This window comes from Cydia pomonella, chromosome 2 (genome assembly GCF_033807575.1).
Source record: "Cydia pomonella isolate Wapato2018A chromosome 2, ilCydPomo1, whole genome shotgun sequence".
NCBI lineage: Eukaryota > Metazoa > Arthropoda > Insecta > Lepidoptera > Tortricidae > Cydia > Cydia pomonella.
In genome coordinates this window covers 19,174,302-19,194,393 of record NC_084704.1, presented here as the reverse complement: position 1 = coordinate 19,194,393, position 20,092 = coordinate 19,174,302, and the positions used below count along the sequence as shown (strand labels likewise).

At 34.8% G+C, this 20,092-nt stretch overlaps 2 protein-coding genes across 2 annotated transcripts in view; both read left to right on the top strand.

Moving 5' to 3' along the window:
• Positions 1-13,621, top strand: part of LOC133534585 (START domain-containing protein 10-like) — a 48,791-nt gene extending 35,170 nt beyond the window's left edge. The window contains exons 5-6 of the mRNA XM_061873757.1: positions 4,282-4,432; positions 4,811-13,621. Coding sequence (XP_061729741.1) covers positions 4,282-4,432; positions 4,811-5,167 — 508 coding nt within the window. The 3' untranslated portion in view covers positions 5,168-13,621. The remainder of the gene's footprint in view (positions 1-4,281; positions 4,433-4,810) is intronic.
• Positions 13,622-15,997: 2,376 nt separating this feature from the next.
• The window catches only part of LOC133534580 (uncharacterized), a 46,234-nt gene continuing 42,139 nt past the window's right edge, over positions 15,998-20,092 (top strand). The window contains exon 1 of the mRNA XM_061873749.1: positions 15,998-16,318. The gene's annotated coding sequence lies outside the window, so the exon portion shown is untranslated. The remainder of the gene's footprint in view (positions 16,319-20,092) is intronic.

Here is a 20,092-nt window from a genome sequence, read left to right as displayed (position 1 = left end):
CCATGCTTGATAAAATAGTTTTGTCTCCAAAGAATAATTTAGATGGTGCTCCGTAGCATTGTCGTAAATAATTATAAATGTCTGGCAGTTGTTCTTTTACTTCTGCTAACAGAGCACCGCGGTCAACCGAATTAAAGGCATTTTTAACGTCTAATTTGACAAAAACTTCAAAGTCCGGACGATTCAAAAAAGTGCGCGCAGCGTGCACTGCTGCCTCACAGCCGCCCTTGATTCCAAAACCGAGCTGCCGGGGTTTGAAGGCATTTGTCAGTTGTTTATTGAGCTTTCTGCAGCAGAGCTTTGAGGCCAATCGTCTGATGGTGCAACCCACTGCGATCGGGCGTATCCCGCCATCCTTTTTAGCTAGGGCCACGAGATTAGCACCGTACAACAGCGGGACGATCTCGGGGTGTACGCGGCCCGATAGCATCAGGTTTATTAACGCCGTCAGTTGCTTTATTAGGTCAGCTCTGGCTTCGCCTAGAGACTTCGTGGTCAGGTCCTTAAGGTGCTGTGGAGACAAACCATCTATTCCGCCAGCAGATCCATTGGGAAACGAAGCTATGGCTTGCAGCACGGCGTCCTCGCACACATGTATAGTAGGGTCGTCAGAGGCGGGTGGAACTGGCAGCGTCAAGAGGCGGCCGGGGCGGGGTGTTTTTCAATCAAGGCGGCATAGGTCTCGGCAGAGTGCGCAGCCAAGTCGTCGCGGGAGAATAAAAGACGGGCAGCTCCACTTATATCCCCTTCCGAAAATTTATTTTCAATTGATCTTATCTTGGTACTGAGCGAATTATGAGGTATTCGAGTATAGTTTTCACGGGATGGGAAAGTAACTGGTGGATTAGAAATATATGACGTATTATTTTTAATTTGGGATGTAAGTGAAACTTTGCTAGATTTGTCGGCGTGCAGGACTGTGTAAGGGAGGGTAATAAATTAACGTATTAATTTTACTAATAAGTTTTGGTTTCTTTGTCAGTATATAATATAATAAGTATTAATATTTAAAAATATTAGTGGTAACACGTTGTAAAAAAATATCTAGTGCTAACCACCAATTTTATTATTTGTTAACCTGATGCTACCGGTGGGAACCTATAATTGGCTCTTTGTTATTTATATATATAACTATTGTGCAATTTATAGCTGTTGGTTCTCCGAACAATAAATAAATAAATTAAAAAGTAAGAGGCAATCCTGCTAATTTTATATTCATATTCGCTTATTGCACTCATGTACGATGCATTATGTCTAGACTTATTGTTATACTTTTACTTTTTCATGCTTTAATGAACCAAATCATTTTAAAATTATTGCAGTTTGCTAAAATATGTGTTTTATTCATCTATATAGCGATATAAATGTTTTTCGCTAAGGGATATTTATCTTTAGACATGCAAAGTCTCCGATTGCAAGTAAGTTTGTTACTTTAATTATATAGGTACTGATTATGCAAAATTGCCTCTTTGTTTAACTCGGGTGAAAGGTACCGTTTCATCCCTTTGTTAACAATCTACTATACTGTAAGCTCCAATTTAGCTTATTGTGACGGAAGAGTAACTACGGAATCCTACACTGAGCATGGCCCGACATGCTCTTGACGGTTTTATTTTTTGTACTTACGGCGGTGTATTTACATACGAAGGTAAGTATGTACACAAGGCTATTGGAGATTAAAGACTGCTTAAAGCGTTTTAAATTTATTCGTATTCAGAATGGAACTGGGAGAATATAAACCGCGCGACAAAGAGACATTGTATTTGCGCAAGCAAAACCAGAACCTCTAACGTAAATGTTTGGCGCCTGAAGTTTGTCCTACAGTCATCACTCGTTTGAACAAAAACTTGTTGCTGAAAGTTTATAGCTAGGTGCCGTGTCGTATTGTAAAATTATAATTAATAACGTCATTGTTACAGTCGTAAACAACTTTTAATGGTAAAGAAATCTCTATGAAATAAATTAGCCGAGTGAAGGACCTTCAAACGACACAAAAAGACATACAAGCGGAAAGCGGGCACCCAAAACATGTATAAATTATTCCTTTTAATTCTGCAATCGTTAAAATAAAATAAAAAGCGGCCAAGTGCGAGTCGGACTCGCCCATGAAGGGTTCCGTACCATTTATGACGTATTAAAAAAAACTACTTACTAGATCTGGTTCAAACCAATTTTCGGTGGAAGTTTGCATGGTAATGTATATCATATATTTTTTTTAGATTTTTTATTCTGTTATTTTAGAAGTTACAGGGGGGACACACACATTTTTTCACTTTGGAAGTGTCTCTCGCGCAAACTATTCAGTTTAGAAAAAAAATATATTAGAAACCTAAATATCATTTTTGAAGACCTATCCCTAGATACCCCACACGTATGGGTTTGATGAAAAAAATTTTTTTTTTTAATTTTTATGACGTATTAAAAAAAAACTACTTACTAGATCTCGTTCGAACCAATTTTCGGTGGAACTTTGCAGGGCAATGTATATCATATATTTTTTTTAGATTTTTCATTCTGTTATTTTAGAAGTTACGGGGGGGGGGGGACACACTTTTTACCACTTTGGAAGTGTCTCTCGCGCAAACTATTCAGTTTAGAAAAAAATGATATTAGAAACCTAAGTATCATTTTTAAAGACCTATCCATAGATACCCCACACGTATGGGTTTAATGAAAAAAGATTTTTTGAGTTTCAGTTCTAAGTATGGGGAACCCCCAAAATTTATTGTTTTTTTTTCTATTTTTGTGTAAACATCATAATGCGGTTCATAGAATACATCTACTTACCAAGTTTGAACAGTATAGCTTTTATAGTTTCGGAAAAAAGTGGCTGTGACAGAATCGGACAGACAGACGGACATGACGAATCTATAAGGGTTCCGTTTTTTGCCATTTGGCTACGGAACCCTAAAAAATGGAAAACAAAGAAATCATTTTTAACGTAGGTAATTAAAATATAATAAGTTAATAAAATCGGAAACAGCATTCCTAACTATTACACGGGTGCTCCGTATAAGGGCCCTGCGGATTAATTTTTAAACTCTTTGAGAAGCTGCAAACGACATTCGTTTGACTTCTTCGATTTTAGCTTCTCGCCTACCCTTTTCTAAGTGCATCTTCACAACATAATGGTCTAGATCTAGTCGGGTTATTCCCACTAGTTACCACCAAGCTGTTACCAGTGGTAACTACTGGGAAAACCACCAAAATGTTAACATCCTTTTTTAATAAATAATTCCACCATCCTTTTCACAAGTTCTTTTAACTTTTAATTAGTTGTATAGGAGCATCGCTGATAATGGCGTAAGCGCCATCGACAGTAAGGTCCGTTTCAATAAATAACGTCACAATTATACGAACGAACAAACAAATCAGTCAAAGATCGACTATTTTTGATCACTTTTAAGGCAGTTTACTGAAACAGTAATCGACTTATAATTAAACTAATAACGAATTAACTTATAATTAATTCGACTTAATTAATTATTGAGTAAAGCACTCTGTATTTAGACTGTTTTTATTAGTACTGAACGCTAACCAAATTTTGGTGGTAACTACTGGAAAAAAAAATCCCAGTAGTTACCACCAAATCGAGTTGAGTTGGTGGTAACTAGTGGGTTTTTTTTTTCCAAATCGAGTTGGTGGTAACTAGTGCGAATAACCCATCTAGACTCGACGGGGCGGAGCTCTAGGCAATTTCCTACCTAGTGTTGTGCCGTCAGTAAGTTACCATTACCAGCAATTTCCTATTTGGGAATATTCCCAGTAAATTCCCTTTGTCTCTGGTAGTATTCCCAAAATGAGGTAATATACAATACCTGTGGATTCATTTTGTCCTTACGTAATATAGTTAATTTAATTGGAAACATATTATATAATTGGATTAGATTATAATTGGATTGGATTAGATAAGCATCAGTCCTGATTGTCATATAGATTTTAAGAGCACGTAAGATGTATTATCTGTTGGTAATCCTAAATAAAGAAAAGAAAATAAATAAAGTGCGCGCACATTTTATTCATAGTCACGCGCGTGAGTCCACCAAAAGTACCATACAATGTGCAGCACAGTGCCGCATAGTGCTGCACACTGGGGGAATCCCGCCTTTAGGTACCCATTAAAATTGTACTAGGAGATTCATACACACTCAACCCTTCAGTAACACTATTAAGATGTGTGCATTCGGTCTGCACGTTGTTTGTATCGTCTATGGAATGTAAAAAAAGCCTACAGCTAAGCCTACTGTAAAGCCTATTTTATCGTAAATCGTGGTCGTACAGGGTGACGGCTCAGCTGGCACCTCGGTTGGTGCAGCAGCTGCACGCGGCGGCGCGGCGCTATCCCGGCTGGAAGGCGCTCACTGACTACCCGCACCACAAGCCCTGGCGCCATCCGGAGCAGGTCCCTGCCTACAGGATTAAGCTGGAAGACGTGAGTGTTCACAATAGTCTACAAGTACAAGCATAACATTATACCGAGTTGCTAGCGCCTCGGTTGATACAGTAAATGCATGCGGTAGGTGCCGTAGCTGAAAGGCGCTCATCTCGTATCGTAATCCATGTGACAGGATGTGAGCCAAATTGGGAGTTTTGTTTTACTGGTGACTTTACCACAAAGTACTGGGTACAAAGTTCCCAGTGTTCTTACTAGTACTAGTAAGTCTATTAGGAAGGAAATTCCTAGTAGTTCAACTGGTAGGACTACTGGGAATAGGCGGCCTAAAAATAACCCAATGAGATTTATTTGTAAAAAAAATTCACCTTATATAATTGCAATTGCGACATGTAAGTATTATTGTTTATATTTCAGTGTGTCGATCCTGATGCACCAGTGCCACCTGCTCAGGAGCCTAAACCAGAGACTTCAAAAGCCAAACTAGAGGTGCCACAGAAACAGATAGAAAGCCAGAGTATCGAAGACTTGGGAGACATATCATCAGAATTCAGCGTCGAGGTGGAAGAAGAGCCGGCGGACTTGAACCAAGACCCAACTAAAAAGAAGGGGAAGTTTTACAAACTTGTGAAGTCTATGAAGAATAGAAGAAAGAGTGTCCAAGTCGCTAAAAGTGCAGATAATATTCTGGAAGGTAAACCCGAAGAAAAGGAAAAGAAAAAAGGGTTCAAGTTCCATCGTAGGTTTAGTATTAGCAGGGGACGGGAGGATTGAGCTTATTCGAGTTGTGAATTCTGGTCACAGAACGGCAGTTATAGGTACGACTAGATTTTAAACAGAACAACGTTTTAAATATCAGTCAAAAAGCTAGATGTAGCTAATAATAAAAATATGGTTTAATACGATTGTACGTATGCATAATTTGGTAGGTAAGTACCGTGTCGCTAACGTTACTGGAAATGATTATGGTACTTAAACAATTACCTATCGCTAAACTGATATAAATAACAATTTAAAAGTTTTACTCACGAATTCCATTACCTTCAATTCTTTTTGTACACATATTGTAAGCAGGACAATTCATTAAATCTATTTGAATAGGTATCTACTTACCTACTTCTAACAGTTCTTACATACAATGTCACAAAAGACACAATCTCAGATTGATCTTCAAATCTCGAATCATTTTTCACTTTAGGTATTTCATATCTAATATCAATACTGGTGCCATCTAATTTATTTCACAAATCAATCGATTAATCGTTAAATGAAAGTAAGCAACATAAATAATTGACAAACTCATATCCGCAATCCGCAACGTAAGTTTCGTCAGGCTTTCCTATTACTATTACACTTGGAGTGTTTCCACGCTGAATATAGCCAATGAAATCCCCTGCACCAGATACGACCCAGAGCATGGATCGCAGCCCCTATCCCTAAGTCGGCAACTACGTTTCTTAAAAAAGGCTTCAGCCTCCGTAATTTATTGACTAAAGTTGTTCTCCTTCCAAACTACATTACCATATTAAGATTTTTTAAAAATTCAATACAATAAAAAAACATTTATTTAGGACCACAAGAATCCTTAAAAGGTAAGTTCGCATGTACACATTAAAATATGGCCCTACAGGTACTTAAATTAACTATGTTGATTACATACATTTGCTTAACACTAAAATAATTTAGGGCCGATTTTATAAAGTTAAAGTGTTGATGCCTTTTACATGTTTATAAAATCACTGAGACGAAATGGGTATAGCGCCAATATAGAGCACATTTCAAGATTTAAGAGTCCCACGAACCTAGTCGCCATCCACCATACAATCGAAGTTATGCTCTCATTTTAAAAAGACTTTCTGAAAAAACAAGAAATTTGATATGAACATTCAAGTAAGTAACATATATCTATGATCAGTACCATTCACGATACTAGAAATTAGCTAATACCTACAAAGAAACGCTCTATTTCTCTATGTCCATGCCAAGTTTCATGAAATTTGAGCTAATCCTTAAAATGAGAGCGTAACTTAGATTGTATAGAGAGTGGCTTTTGGGTAGCAGGTTGGTGTAACTCTTAAAGCCAGGCCAGGTTAGTGTTTAGTCAATGCCGGATTTAGAGGTCTGGAGGCCTCGGGCAATAAAGGACTGGAGGCCCCCTGGCCCCAAATTTTTTCCAAATAAAATGGTAAATTTACCGAATTCTCTATTGTGGGGGGCCCCTCTTTTGTGGAGGCCCGGGGCAGTAGCCCCGGTTGCCCTCCCCTAAATCCGGCCCTGTGTTTAGTAATTACCTATACTCAGCTAAATGGGAACTTTGATGTACATTTTAAAATATCTGTAACTACTAAAATAAGGTTGTTACTAACGTGACAAATAGATATTGGTTTTCTATTTTGTTGCAAATTTATTTTATGATTAACAATACTATTGTAGATTTTATAAATTGTTCATAAGTAACAGAATACATATTCTATGAAATGTAAATTGTAAAATGTTAACAATGTTACTTATTGAGTATCATAAATTATTTTTTAGTAACCAAATAAAAAATCATATTCTTCACTTCTTTTGATTGTACTGTATTTATTGTTCTTGGTTTGTTTGTCACGTGTGTACGCTGTAAATATTATTTCGGAAATGTACCTACGTTTTAGATATGTAACACAATGCAATATTTAAGATTCAGAGCTTATTCAGCAATTTTGATAAGATGCCAGTTTTTATGTTTGTCGATGTTAAAGCGACTTTGTTGATTACACGTTGAGATAGCTAGTGATGTTCTAAATAAATAGATAATTTTACTACTTTCTAAGTACCTTGTCGATTAGGTTAGTTTAATAATATTCCGGAATCTATATTAATGGGATAAATAGATATACCTGTTTTTCACATTCCATGTTTTACAATTGTCTTCGCTATAAAACAATAACTAACAAAAACAATAACTTTTTTAAAACCAAATAGTGAGGGCTTGAGCCATATCGCGATGATTAAATATCATTTTTGTAGGACGTTAAATATTAGTCAAATGAAAATATCAATAGCTTAAAGAGAATATTTACAGAAAATAGGACATTATAAATGTAAATTATTAAATATCTAATCATTTACAAACAGGATCGATGTTTTACATTTTTTCCATTAATTCTACGTAGATAAAAAAACTTAGACGGTCTTCCTTGTAGATTGTTAGATATGATATAGATCTCGAAGTACATTAAACTGATTAAGAAAGTCATTAAGACATACATACAGTGTATAAAAGCGACCCATTTATAAAAAAAGTCTACTGATATTGGATTGGTTGATTTAGGATTTTTGTATTCTTCCCAGGATTGAAAAGTATTCTAAAAAGCCACCCTGTACTATCATTGTGAATAATTAACATGATAATAATTACAAGGAGTAATGAGAAGGAAATGTGACCTCCGGAGTCGTTCTAACTTAAGTAGTAGAAGTCCCAAACTTACATTATTACTAATTTATCATGCTAATTTCTAAATTTTATACGACGACTAATTTCTATTGATGTAATTTATATTGTATAATTTGTATTGGAATTAAAAAAAAACAACTTATCTAAAATATTATTTTATACATGGGTCCCTTTATGTCTTTTCTGGCATATAACCAACATTTATTTGGTGAAATTACCAAATTTTATAAACAAAAAATGTGTACAATATATATCGTGCAAAAAGTTTATTTGCTGGATAAACTGGTAAGTACAAAAAATTAATCGTGCTCATGTAAAAAGGTTTAAGTAGGTTTGTGTGTTAACAATAGATTTTTTCCTATATCGTCGAGAGAATTCTATGAAACTTACCTACATAAAACAGACGGTCCACTGGAGAGCAAAGCGGTCAAAACACATAGGGGTAGAGGTAAGCATTGTTTTTTTTTTACTTATTAAGTAAACTGAGTTATTTCTATATTGTTTCTTGTTATTATTTTACTGAATACAATATTGTAAATGACGAAGAGTTCATGTAATCTTCAGTCATAACTAACAGAGCGCGAGCGGCTCTGCTTTCCAGTGGCCTACGCTGCAATGATAGCAATAACCGTTTTTATCTGTGATAGTATTGTGGTTTGTCGTTATAAACCCAAGTTCACGGTCGATCATTATTCCAGCTATGCCATTGAGACGTGACAGACTATTTGAATCGTTCGCAAGATCATTATTTTCTTTGGCCGGAGAAAATTTAGCGTTAATAATAACTTAGGTTATTCGCACTTTTTTACAGAATCTTACTTATACTTATAACTATTTTTTTAAACACTAAACAATTTTATTGCACATCAGTGAAGCTATTTCGTACGAAAACTGGGAATTTAATTTGTTATAAATATATTCATGAGATATTGAGAGATTATTATCGTCGATATTCATTAGAAGTAGTGAACTTCGAAAGTGTTCTTAATGTTTCTTATTCAATAGAAATATTGATCATACCTAGGTGCCCAATAGCTACCTAAATAAAACCGCATTTTGCCATACAAGTACGAAAACTTGTTGTTTGCTACTAGTTAGGTAGGTACTTATGTATAATTCAAATGCTGTACAAGTAAAAGAAGCCCAAAATGAGCTACAAGCGTAGTTTAAGGGTACCTATCAAAGTAAATACCTAAAGGAGGCAAATAATTTTTCACCACACCAACTGGTAAAGGCCCTCTTGATTGTTTAAAAACTAATGAGAAAGTTGCATTTTATCCACATGTGGGGCAAAGTAATCAGATGTAAATTTTGAGTCGTTTCCTTATGTTAGCTGGTAAAATTGACTTTAAATGATGATTATGGATGATACATTTTCAATTAAGTTCATTTGGATTTTATTTGGTTTTTTTTTTGGATTTTATTTGGTATTTTCCTCGCGTTGGTGTGGTGAAAAACGTTGTGTTTCACTCGGAGGCAAAGTTTGTTTAACCCTCGTGCCTTGAAACCCTCTCGCAACGCTCAAAATTCCACTTCTCGAACCACTCGCTACGCTCGTGGTTCAATTTTGGAATCTTTCGCTTGCTCGGGTATCAATATTAGCAAGAGCGGTTAAACAACAACTTTGTTCCCTTGTAAAACAAATAACTACTGTTGCTAAGTTAATTATAACATTGTTTTTCACTTATATATTGCGAGGAATAATATAGATGCAAAAGAAAACAATTGAAGAACTATTCCTGATTAATGGTGTTCAATATTTGTCATTAAAACTTAACACGCAAAATTTCATTCCACAAGATAACGTGAATAAATTAAATTTTTTGGAACGTTTTTTCAATATCTAGGGCGAACATTTTTTCAATATCTAGGGCAAACGGCATACCTAATGTTTAATTTTTACTGTAGCCACTCACATGATTCCGATTTTAACGAAAGGTGCCCTGAATTGCTCTGCCATTTCGCAGATACGACGGCACAGTGTCGTGATATCTTCAAAAATCGATAACTTTGCTTCTGCTTAAGCATTTGGAATAACTCTTTCGGTTTTATAATGGTAAAGAAACAAAGAAATTTATTTTCTTACTTTAGCTATTTGCTGTTATAATAAAAATAATTATTAAAAATTCACGAAGTTTACCCAAAGGAATAATTTCCGAGTTATAGTAGAAAACTATTTTTAATAAAAAATCTAAATCGATAACATATCTTTTTTTTGTATTCAATTTAAAGAAGGCTTAATAAGCTTTTAATTGATACTAAACACCTTGAGAGCTCACCTATAAAATTGCAGAGTAAAACTGATTCAAATTCTGATAAGGAACTTTCGAATTGCTCCACCTGGCGTGTAACTATGTGCTATGTTCGTGATTTTTTTGTGGCTAATTTAGACACTGAAGTACAAAAATATAGTAAAAAACCGTTTAAGACACTAATTACCTTGAAATAAAATACATAATTTATGTAATTATCACAATGATAGTGGCTTTATAACTTAAAATAACAAAAGAGTATTTACATACCTACTAAACTTTGGTGTTTTTAAAACGGCCGATCACCAACAACCGAACTAACTTATAACTACACTAACACGTATAATATATACACCATAACATACACTTTACAACAAATTAAGCACATTAGCAAATAGTAACTATTAACACATGAAATTATACTGATTACAAACGTAAATAAACAAACAAACTGACCTGCGCCATGTCAAAAACAAAGATGGCTACCTATTTAGGTCGGAGACACAACAGTCGCGCGGTGCAGATGTTCAACAGAAATAGGAACTTTTAACACATTCACTGCCAGACGAGAAACGGCAAGCTACCCCAGGATCCGGGCAATATAGCAAAGAAATATTAGTAAATAGAAATTATAAGTAAGTAGTAACAAACACCCCAAAACGCGTATGCAACGTCTAGTGTACCACATGCCTTACGATGTACAGAAATGATTTAAGCAACCACAGTTGCTGTGTTTTTACTTACAATTTTCCGTCACATGGTTTGTTCGCTAATCCTGGATAATACACAGTGATTTAATGCATTTTATTGTTTATTAATGTAATTTAATAATCGAACTATTTAATGACTATAGGTTGCTCAAGATATATTTGGTAATCATAGAAATCTAGGGCATTAAAATAGGAAACTCGCCAAAAATCTACAGAGTTATTGGTTTGAAGTGAGATTTTATGGTCATCAATATTAAGTTGGTCTAAAATATAGTTTTAATCTAATAGACCAATAAACGCGGAGTAATTTAATATATAATACTAACAGAAATATGTAAATTTGAATACTTACGGCATTTTAAAACACGCAGCAACTTTTAACACACGCACTTTTCCGAACAACTTGCAAAGTGACATAGATAAAAAATACTGTGGTTATGTCTATGTGGTTGAAACATTTTTTAAATATTGTCACGTTGGTATTCTGTGTTTTAATAATTGTTTACACCATATCTGTGCAGCCCTTCACAGATAAGAAATAAAAAACCGCATACACTCCGTTCGCAACTCGAGTTGCGACGATCATTTTAGAGGTGCGAAATGTTGAAACCTTAGTTGCTGGAATCATGTGAGTGGGTAGTAGGTACCTACCTAAATAATGTCTTTAGTGGCATGCGCACACAAGACGAATATATTAATTTTTGTCTGTCTTTGTGTCACGCAGTCGGGTAAAAACACGCAAAACCCTTCTGAATAAATACCAGTACTCCGTTTCTGACAGCATGTAGTTTGTTAAAATTACATGCTGTCAGAAACGGAGTCTCAAATTCAATGGTACAGAATTAAAGTCCCATTTTCCGTTTTGTTATAGGTCTATATTTTATAAATGTGTGCCTTTCTATATTTACTGTCTAACGCTTAAGTATCTAATAGCTTGTTCCACATTTTATTCACTTTAATCATATACCTATCTTTACATTGATATAGTAAATATTAAAATATAATATAATTCGCTTGTATTTAATTAAACCGATAAAAGTTTTTGCAACGGAAAATGTTAAAGAAATTACTTTTCTTTCTTCTTGAGTTAACATTTCGTTACACTATTAACTCATTGCGAAAATCGATCAAAATGAACCTAATCGATTTTTTTCACGTAATTAACATTGAAAATTAAAGTTTATCTTCTGAGACTATATCTTTTTGGTTCTATTTCACTAATAACTCGTTTGAGCAAACTAACTAGTTTGAGGAGTAAAAGCGCAATCTGAGAGATAAAAGTAGAATAGTTAATCCTGAAAAAACAAACTCTATTCTTTACAATGGCGGATTTGCCCTGGCTCGAATAGGCCCGGGCCTAGGGTGGCTAGATATTAGGCGCAGCAGTCTATACATATAGAAAGGTGCTGAGAAAAAGGTGGCTAAGACTATAAGGGGCCTGGAGTCTAGGGCGGCCAAAGCAGGAAATCCGCCACTGATTCTTTGTTAGTCTAATTGACAACTAGCACACGTTTTGATGTAGGTATCTAATTATGCTATTTCCTATTTTTTTACATATTTACTTCGCATACTTACAAAAAAGTACTAAATGCACGACGTACCTAAGTTATATTGTTGTAAAGGCTCAATTTTCGGTAGTATTCTGGAGGGATTTATGTAAAATATCACGCGTTGTGTATACCGTTAAGAAATACTGGAGGCATATTTAGATTTCTTTAAATACGGTAATGATTTGATATTAAATTTGGTGCAAGCGAGATGAATATATTTTTAAAAACTGAATACGCGTCCAGCACTCGGTACATAAATTAATTGTCTCAATTTTAGTATAATCACCTCAAAGAATATTTAAAAATCATACATTTATTTTCTAGGAACTTAATAGTATTAATAAGTATTTTCAAAATCGATGATATATCTTTTCCCTGAGTGGACCGTTTTTAAACATAAGTAAGTACCTGTATTTAGTTGACATAACTTCTTTGAGTGATATTTTCTATTGTTCTTTGAAGCCCGATCTTATAAATGTTATAATAATGAAATATGTATACTGTGCCAACTGCCAACCGGTTAATTCACAAGATGAAACTGACTACGGTTTGCATGTAGCTGATTTTATTTCAGACCCACTTCAAAATAAGGAGGGGGATTCCAATTGGTAGGATTTTTTCTTAGAATACAAGGGTGCCAAGTAGGTACGGTCACGTCTGAAAATATCGATACGGACAAAGGGCCAAAAATATGTATACACTGGGCCATAAAGTCGTGTATACATATTTTTGGTACTTCGGTCGTGTCGATGTTTTCAGACGTGACTGTACCAAGAAATAATTCCAACTTTCAAAATTATCGCGGTGGGGCGAAGAAAACATTGGTGGAAACGGTGCAGTCGGTGCATGCTGTTACTTTTTTTTAAACCGGCTATGTGTGTGTCTTTGTGAGATATATGGCCCAATTTGAATATTACACAGCGATACGATACTGATCTGTCAGTATCATTTCTTCAACCAAAAATGTCACTTTTGACACTGACAGTTCGGTATCATATAGCTGTGATATTTTAAGATATCTTTGTTCGAATTGGGCCGATAGTAGGTACTCCTAATATTGTACAATTTCTTCCATGCCTTATTAATAAAGATGTAAATCATGTTACTTATGTGCAACAATTATCAACATAATCATAATGCTTATATCTATATGCTCTGTTTGTTGAAGAAATAGGTGTGACAACACTTGACCTGGTTAAGGGTTTATTTACAGGCTTTGTTGACACTAGTTGTAATGCTAAATTTGTATTGTAAATATATTATATGCTGTTATATTGAGATTCGTGCAGTTTTCATTTAATTTAATATTTAATCTGCATCTAGTAAACCTACACTTCACACTAGTTATCGTTCTTAGATATTGTACGTAATACAAAGAAATTAGAAGAGCGAGTAGAGGATTTAAATAGGTACAAAACTTCCACTCGTTCTATTTTCTTTTATAACATTTTTAGCAACGAAAATTACCATCGCCTACACTGTTAACTGTCCATCGGTGGACCTTATTACAAAAGACATAAGGTCCACCGATGCTGTTTGTACCAGACAAACATGTCACGACAATGTTCATGCCAAATTTCATGTAATAATTTAGGCATGTTATTTTAAAATGGGAGCGTAACTTGAATTATATGGTATTGTAATGCCGTAAGGCATTCTCTACCAGTCAACCTTTAGGCAAAGCAGATAAGTTGTAGGCGGTGCAAAAACATGACATACATATATATATATATATATATATATATATATATATATATATATATATATATATATATATATATATATATATATATATATATATGAAATCAGATGAGCTGCCTGAATAGAGAAAGAATCGGACATGTAACCAGTTCGGTGAGATGGTATAGACAGAGATAGATTGCCAGAAGTGCGAAGCTGACGGACACGAGAGACACCATAGTAGTGGAAGAAAATTTTTAGATATTAGGGGGACTGAGGGTCGTTAAGAACAGAAAAGGGGGTGCAGAGCATGCGAATGTTGCGCCGAATACGAATGGGAAACCAGCCAAGTTTTGAGCGGAATGAGGAGACATGATCGTATTTCCGGAGACAGAAAACAAAACGGATACAATTATTCATTAAACGATCTAATTTGTCCAAGAGCTCCTCATTTAAGTCCGGATAACACACATCACCATAGTCGATTATTGGTATTAGGATTAAAGTTTGTACTAATAATATTTTGGCGTGCGTCGCACTGCGTCGAAATATCGGCAGCTCGAAAACAATACAAAAGGTAATCACGGTTATATCCCGGTTAATATAAGTCTAGTGAAACTAACCGTAGATCATTCAAAACTGTATGGAACCGGCTTTAACGGCTTAAATCTAAAGAATTTAACATGATTTTTCAGAGGTGTAGAGACAGACCAAGATAAGTTGACGTTTACTAAACACTGACTCTAGCTCCGCAGTTGTGAAAACACTTTGTTTTTATGAATAATTTATAACATTCAATTAGTCACGGTAATATTGGTCCGAGAGTTGGTAGACATTTTAGAGTAGGTATTTGAGGCAAGCTGAAAATCTGCCTGATACTTACTTCTCCTATCATACCCTGCCTCAGCACTGCAAGTCTGGCTGCAGGGTAGGGGGGCTAAATCAACCCTTATATTTTGAAAGATTTTTTTGCGCCTAATCTTTAGGCAATCTGTAATTTCTACAAACGTTTACTACGTTACACGCAAATAGTCCCAAAATAAAATAAACCAGACCATTTGGTCGGGTCTTTAACCTTGCCAGACGCGTGCAAAATAGTTTTCCATAAAATTCAAAAATTATGATCTCGAGGCTTTTTGTAATTTTTGGGCCCAAAAAAATCTTTAAAAATATAAGGGTGCTGCCTTGCAGTGCTCACTTAGGTTAGGGTGATAGGAGAAGTATCAGACAAATTTTCAGCTTGCCTGAAGTACCTACTACTAATAAGTAGACAGCTCTCCATCTATATATTATTTTAGGCTTATCGTCAGGCGGCCCGTATGCTTGTTTGCCACCGACGTGGTATGAAAAATAGCCTAGTAGTCTGAATTTAAACGAATTTGTTTATATTACCTAAGTAATGAAGCGAAGATAAGTACCGGTCAAAATAATGGGGGCTACCACGAATACTGTATATCGAAGACTGTGTATGTAAGTGGGAGTTAAAAAACGAGTACCTATCATTATTTGAGTTAAAGAGATGGAGATTGTCTGCCCTGTTGTCACTGACATTTTGGGACAGGGATGCTCCCCTGAGCTGAGCAGAGATGGAGATAAACGAACTTCGAATTTCGATATTCGCAATATTGCAAGAATTTTTTGAGGTCTTTACATGCACAGTGTAATTAAAATACGGGTTGTTTTGTTGAAATTTTTCTTATTAAGAAATACAAATGATTGGACTTTTTCGTCCAGCTACAAAAGAAGGATTTTAATTTTTATTAAAACGTTATTACTAAAATGAAAGAGCCTAATTTTGCTGATTATTTTCGTAGGCATCTTGTAAAGGCATGCAACCCTTTTGTTGATTATTTTGCAGCTGTACCTATAGAGATTTCAACTGAACTTTGACCTTGTTTAAAAAACCATCCACAATCCTATACCGTGTGCTCTTAAAATTGTGCTAATTTATTTATTTTAGACACTCGTACGTAATAGTGGTCGTTGAAGCGATAAATTAGGATTGAGTTCGAGTTGCCGAAGGTAAGGTATTTAAGCCTATGTGCGAGCTTGCAGCCTTTCCAGTTCTCAGGCGTGCAGGCGCTAGTCAACGTTAATGTGATGTTCAATTGTATTCCATACAACATTATTTTGCAACATTAAGTCATTAATAATTCATATCGCAATGCGGACATACTTAACGCAAAATTAGTGTGGCATTCTTTCAATTTGGACATGTGTCATGTGTGCGTGATAAACAACTACAACGAAGATTTTGGTGTGAAAATACAGACAAAAAGGCGAGTTATTCAAACGAGGTGAGAAGTAAACGTTACACGCAAATAGTCCCAAAAAGAAATAAACCAGACCATTTGTTCATTTCGTGAATCTTTTTAGCGTTTCAATGTCGAAGAAAACCTAATGAATATATGATGTGTGTGTTAGGGTTTGTAACCTAGTATTGATAACTAAATTATCGAGAGCGCGGAATTGCATATATAGCACGTGTTAATGTGTGTTTAGAGGCATTCCATATTTGAATTTTCTCTTTTCTCGTATGTACTATCAGCATAAAAAGTGGTTGGTTATATATCAAAGAAATAAATACAACAATAATGTCAGTGAAAATTTCAGATCATATTATTACAGCATAAAAAGTGGTTGGTTATATATCAATGAAATAAATACAAAAATAATGTCAGTGAAAATTTCAGATCATATTATTACAGGGTGAATGCGTAATTGTTTTCCATCATATTTTCTCGGAAACCTCAGTCAACCTCAGTACTTTTTGTACCGAGACTGACTGAAATAGTAAGACACGTACGCACGTTTCCGTAAAAATACGATGGAACATAATTATGCAGTACATCTGTATCAATATTCAACACCTACTTGTGACAGCTCAGATGAAGATTTAAATAATAGCGACTAAAAGCAAAAAAGGACATCCGTATTCCACTTGTATATAATTATTCTAATTAAAATTAGCAAAAACTTTAATTATTTTCTTTTCATGCGATCGATACAACCATTACAGATGTAATTAAGAGCTCCTGATAATTTATCTATAAAGTCAATGACAACATCAATGGATATCGAATTATCTAAAAAAAGCGGCCAAGTGCGAGTCGGACTCGCCCATGAAGGGCTCCGTACCATTTATGACGTAAGTATTTAAAAAAAAATACTTACTAGATCTCGTTCAAATCAATTTTCGGTGGAAGTATATGCATGGAAGTACATCATATATTTTTTTAGTTTTATCATTCTCTTATTTTAGAAGTTGTACTAGGTTGTACATGGCATTAACTTTCCATTCACTGATTTGGTTCGAGAAAAGTAATTTTAAAATTAGAGACTACATATATTTTGTATATTCTTTCTTCTGTCAGAGTTACCCCTAGTAGCATGCTCAGTTGTCCAACACTAGACATGGCTGGTAAAGCGCAATAGCGTTTTTAACAATTTCCCATCATTGCCATAAATATATTTGTCACCTACCTATATCGTATGAAAAAAGTGTTATTAAGAGCGCTCTCACAGGAAAACTCGAAATAATGTAAAATTTATAATATTCCTCGATACAATTAAGGACTAAACGCTCATTATTAGAAACAAAGAGTACTCGTTCTAGTACAAACGTCTTTTTATCTTTAGGGATACAGGTTTACATTTTACGAGTAGAATAAAATAAAACCGTCAAGAGCATGTCGGGCCATACTCAGTGAAGGGTTCCGTAGTTATTCTTCCGTCACAATAAGCTAAACTTGACGTTAAAGTATAGTAGATTGTTAACCAAGTGATGAAATGGTACCTTTCATCCGAGTTAAACAAATAGGCAAATTTGCATAATCAGTACCTAATTAAAGTAACAGACTTACTTGCAATCGGAGACTTTGCATATCTAAAGATAAATATCCCATACCGAAAATCATTTAGATTGCTATATAGATGAATAAAACACATATTTTAGCAAACTGCAGTAATTTTAAAATGATTTGGTTCATTAAAGCATGAAAAAGTAAATTATAACAATAAGTCCTAGACATAATGCATCGTACATGAGTGCAATAAACGAATGTGAATATATAATTAGCGGGATTGCCTCTTACTTTTTATTTTTTACTCTTTCAGTCTAAAACTGCCAATATTCAACGGCTGCCAATGAAACTGTTTTAGACAAATTAAATACCTATTAAATAAAAATAGAATGAGTAAAATAAGCAAAGTTTTATCTTAAATTGTAGCTTATTTACATGAATAATGCCAAATAACTTTAACAACCCATTAATGTCGTAATAACTAATAACGAACTGTAGATGTACATCTTTACTATGAAGGGGAAACTTTTTGCGATAACTCAAAAACAGCTAAACTGATCATGTTCGCTATAGTTTTCATTAAATTTCTTTCTTAAGCTCTACTCCCACGATTTTTTTCATATTTTTTGGACCCACGGTTCAAAAGTTAGAGAGGGGCGGGACACATTTTTTTTCTTTCGGAGCGATTATCTCAGAAAATATTTACTTTATCAAAAAATGTTTGTTGAAGACCACTATTAGTTTTGAAAGACCTCTCAAACAATACCCCACACTGTAGGGTTGAAGCAAAAAAATATCACCCCCACTTTACGTGTAGGAGAGGTACCCTAAGAAAAAAAAAAAAAATTAGTTTTTAAAGTACTACTTTGTCGGCTTTATTGATTTATATGTCCATGCCAAATTTCATCTTTCTAGTACTAACGACCACGGAGCAAAGCCTCGGACAGACAGACAGACAGACGGACATGGCGAAACTATAAGGGTAAGTTGACTACGGAACCCTAAAAAGGACTTTTTCAATTATTAATTATTTTTTTGTGACGGTCACTTACGATAAACAGCGCTGAATTGTGAGTTCTTATTTGTAAATTTGAATATTAAGTAAATGAATATTTTGTGTTACTAATACCCTGTACTTTTAAATACATTGATATTTTACCTACATGCCTTTGACTAAAAGTAAAAATCAAAGTAAAACTAATTCAATTTTATTTTTAAAACAAGTGTCAATTTCTACGAAAATCTACTTAACATCGAAGTAATTTTCATACTCAAGCAATCTGCAACATTTATACTATACTATTTACTCGTACTGTTGGTGTGCATTAATGTTTATGAAATTTTACTATAATTTTTTGGCAATTTTTTGAAAACTTCTCGAATATTTCCGATAACGCGCGCTCGCGAACTCAGTACCGCGGCAGAGCTTGTAGAGGTAGGATGCGTGTTAGTCGGCTCCGCACGTTTTTTACGGCGACGACGAGCTTCGATATCGCTGTGTGCGGTAGGCACCTTGTATAACGCTATACTGTGTGCGCCGAGACTTAGTATATGTATAGTAATATAACAAACTACCGGACAACATTAATTAGTACATTACGATAAAAGTCCGAAAAATAGGAAATTCGTGACGGGATAAATTAAAACAGGGATCCCTTTCTTTCCCATATTCTTATTGCTCCGAATTTCGATAGTCAGAAATTGATATCCATATAATTAAAGAACATAAAGATCAATAGTCATAATTTTTGCTAAGCATAACGTTTAATAGTTCGAACATTATCATTCTATAATATTAAATACTATAATCGCAAAAGTTATAAAATTGATTAGTATAACATTCTAAGGCCTATGCATTATTATTCAGAAATATTTTAAGGCATACATTTTAACGGACTAATGGTTATTATTCATATAGTTTTAATTACTAAACAAAAAATCATGTTTCCCCAGGTAGGTTCGTTAGTTACCTTGTGTCCCTCAGAGCGAAAATAGGAGTCCCGCGAAGCGGGGCTCCGTCGACTCGTTGGCGGCACGAAATGTATTAATAGGTAAGTTACATGAAATATAGGAAACGGAGGTAAAGTCAGTAAGCCAAACAAAAAATCATGTTTCCCCAGGTAGGTTCGTTAGTTACCTTGTGTCCCTCAGAGCGAAAATAGGAGTCCCGCGAAGCGGGGCTCCGTCGACTCGTTGGCGGCACGAAATGGATTAATAAGTTACATGAAATATAGGAAACGGAGGTAAAGTCAGTAAGCCAAACAAAAA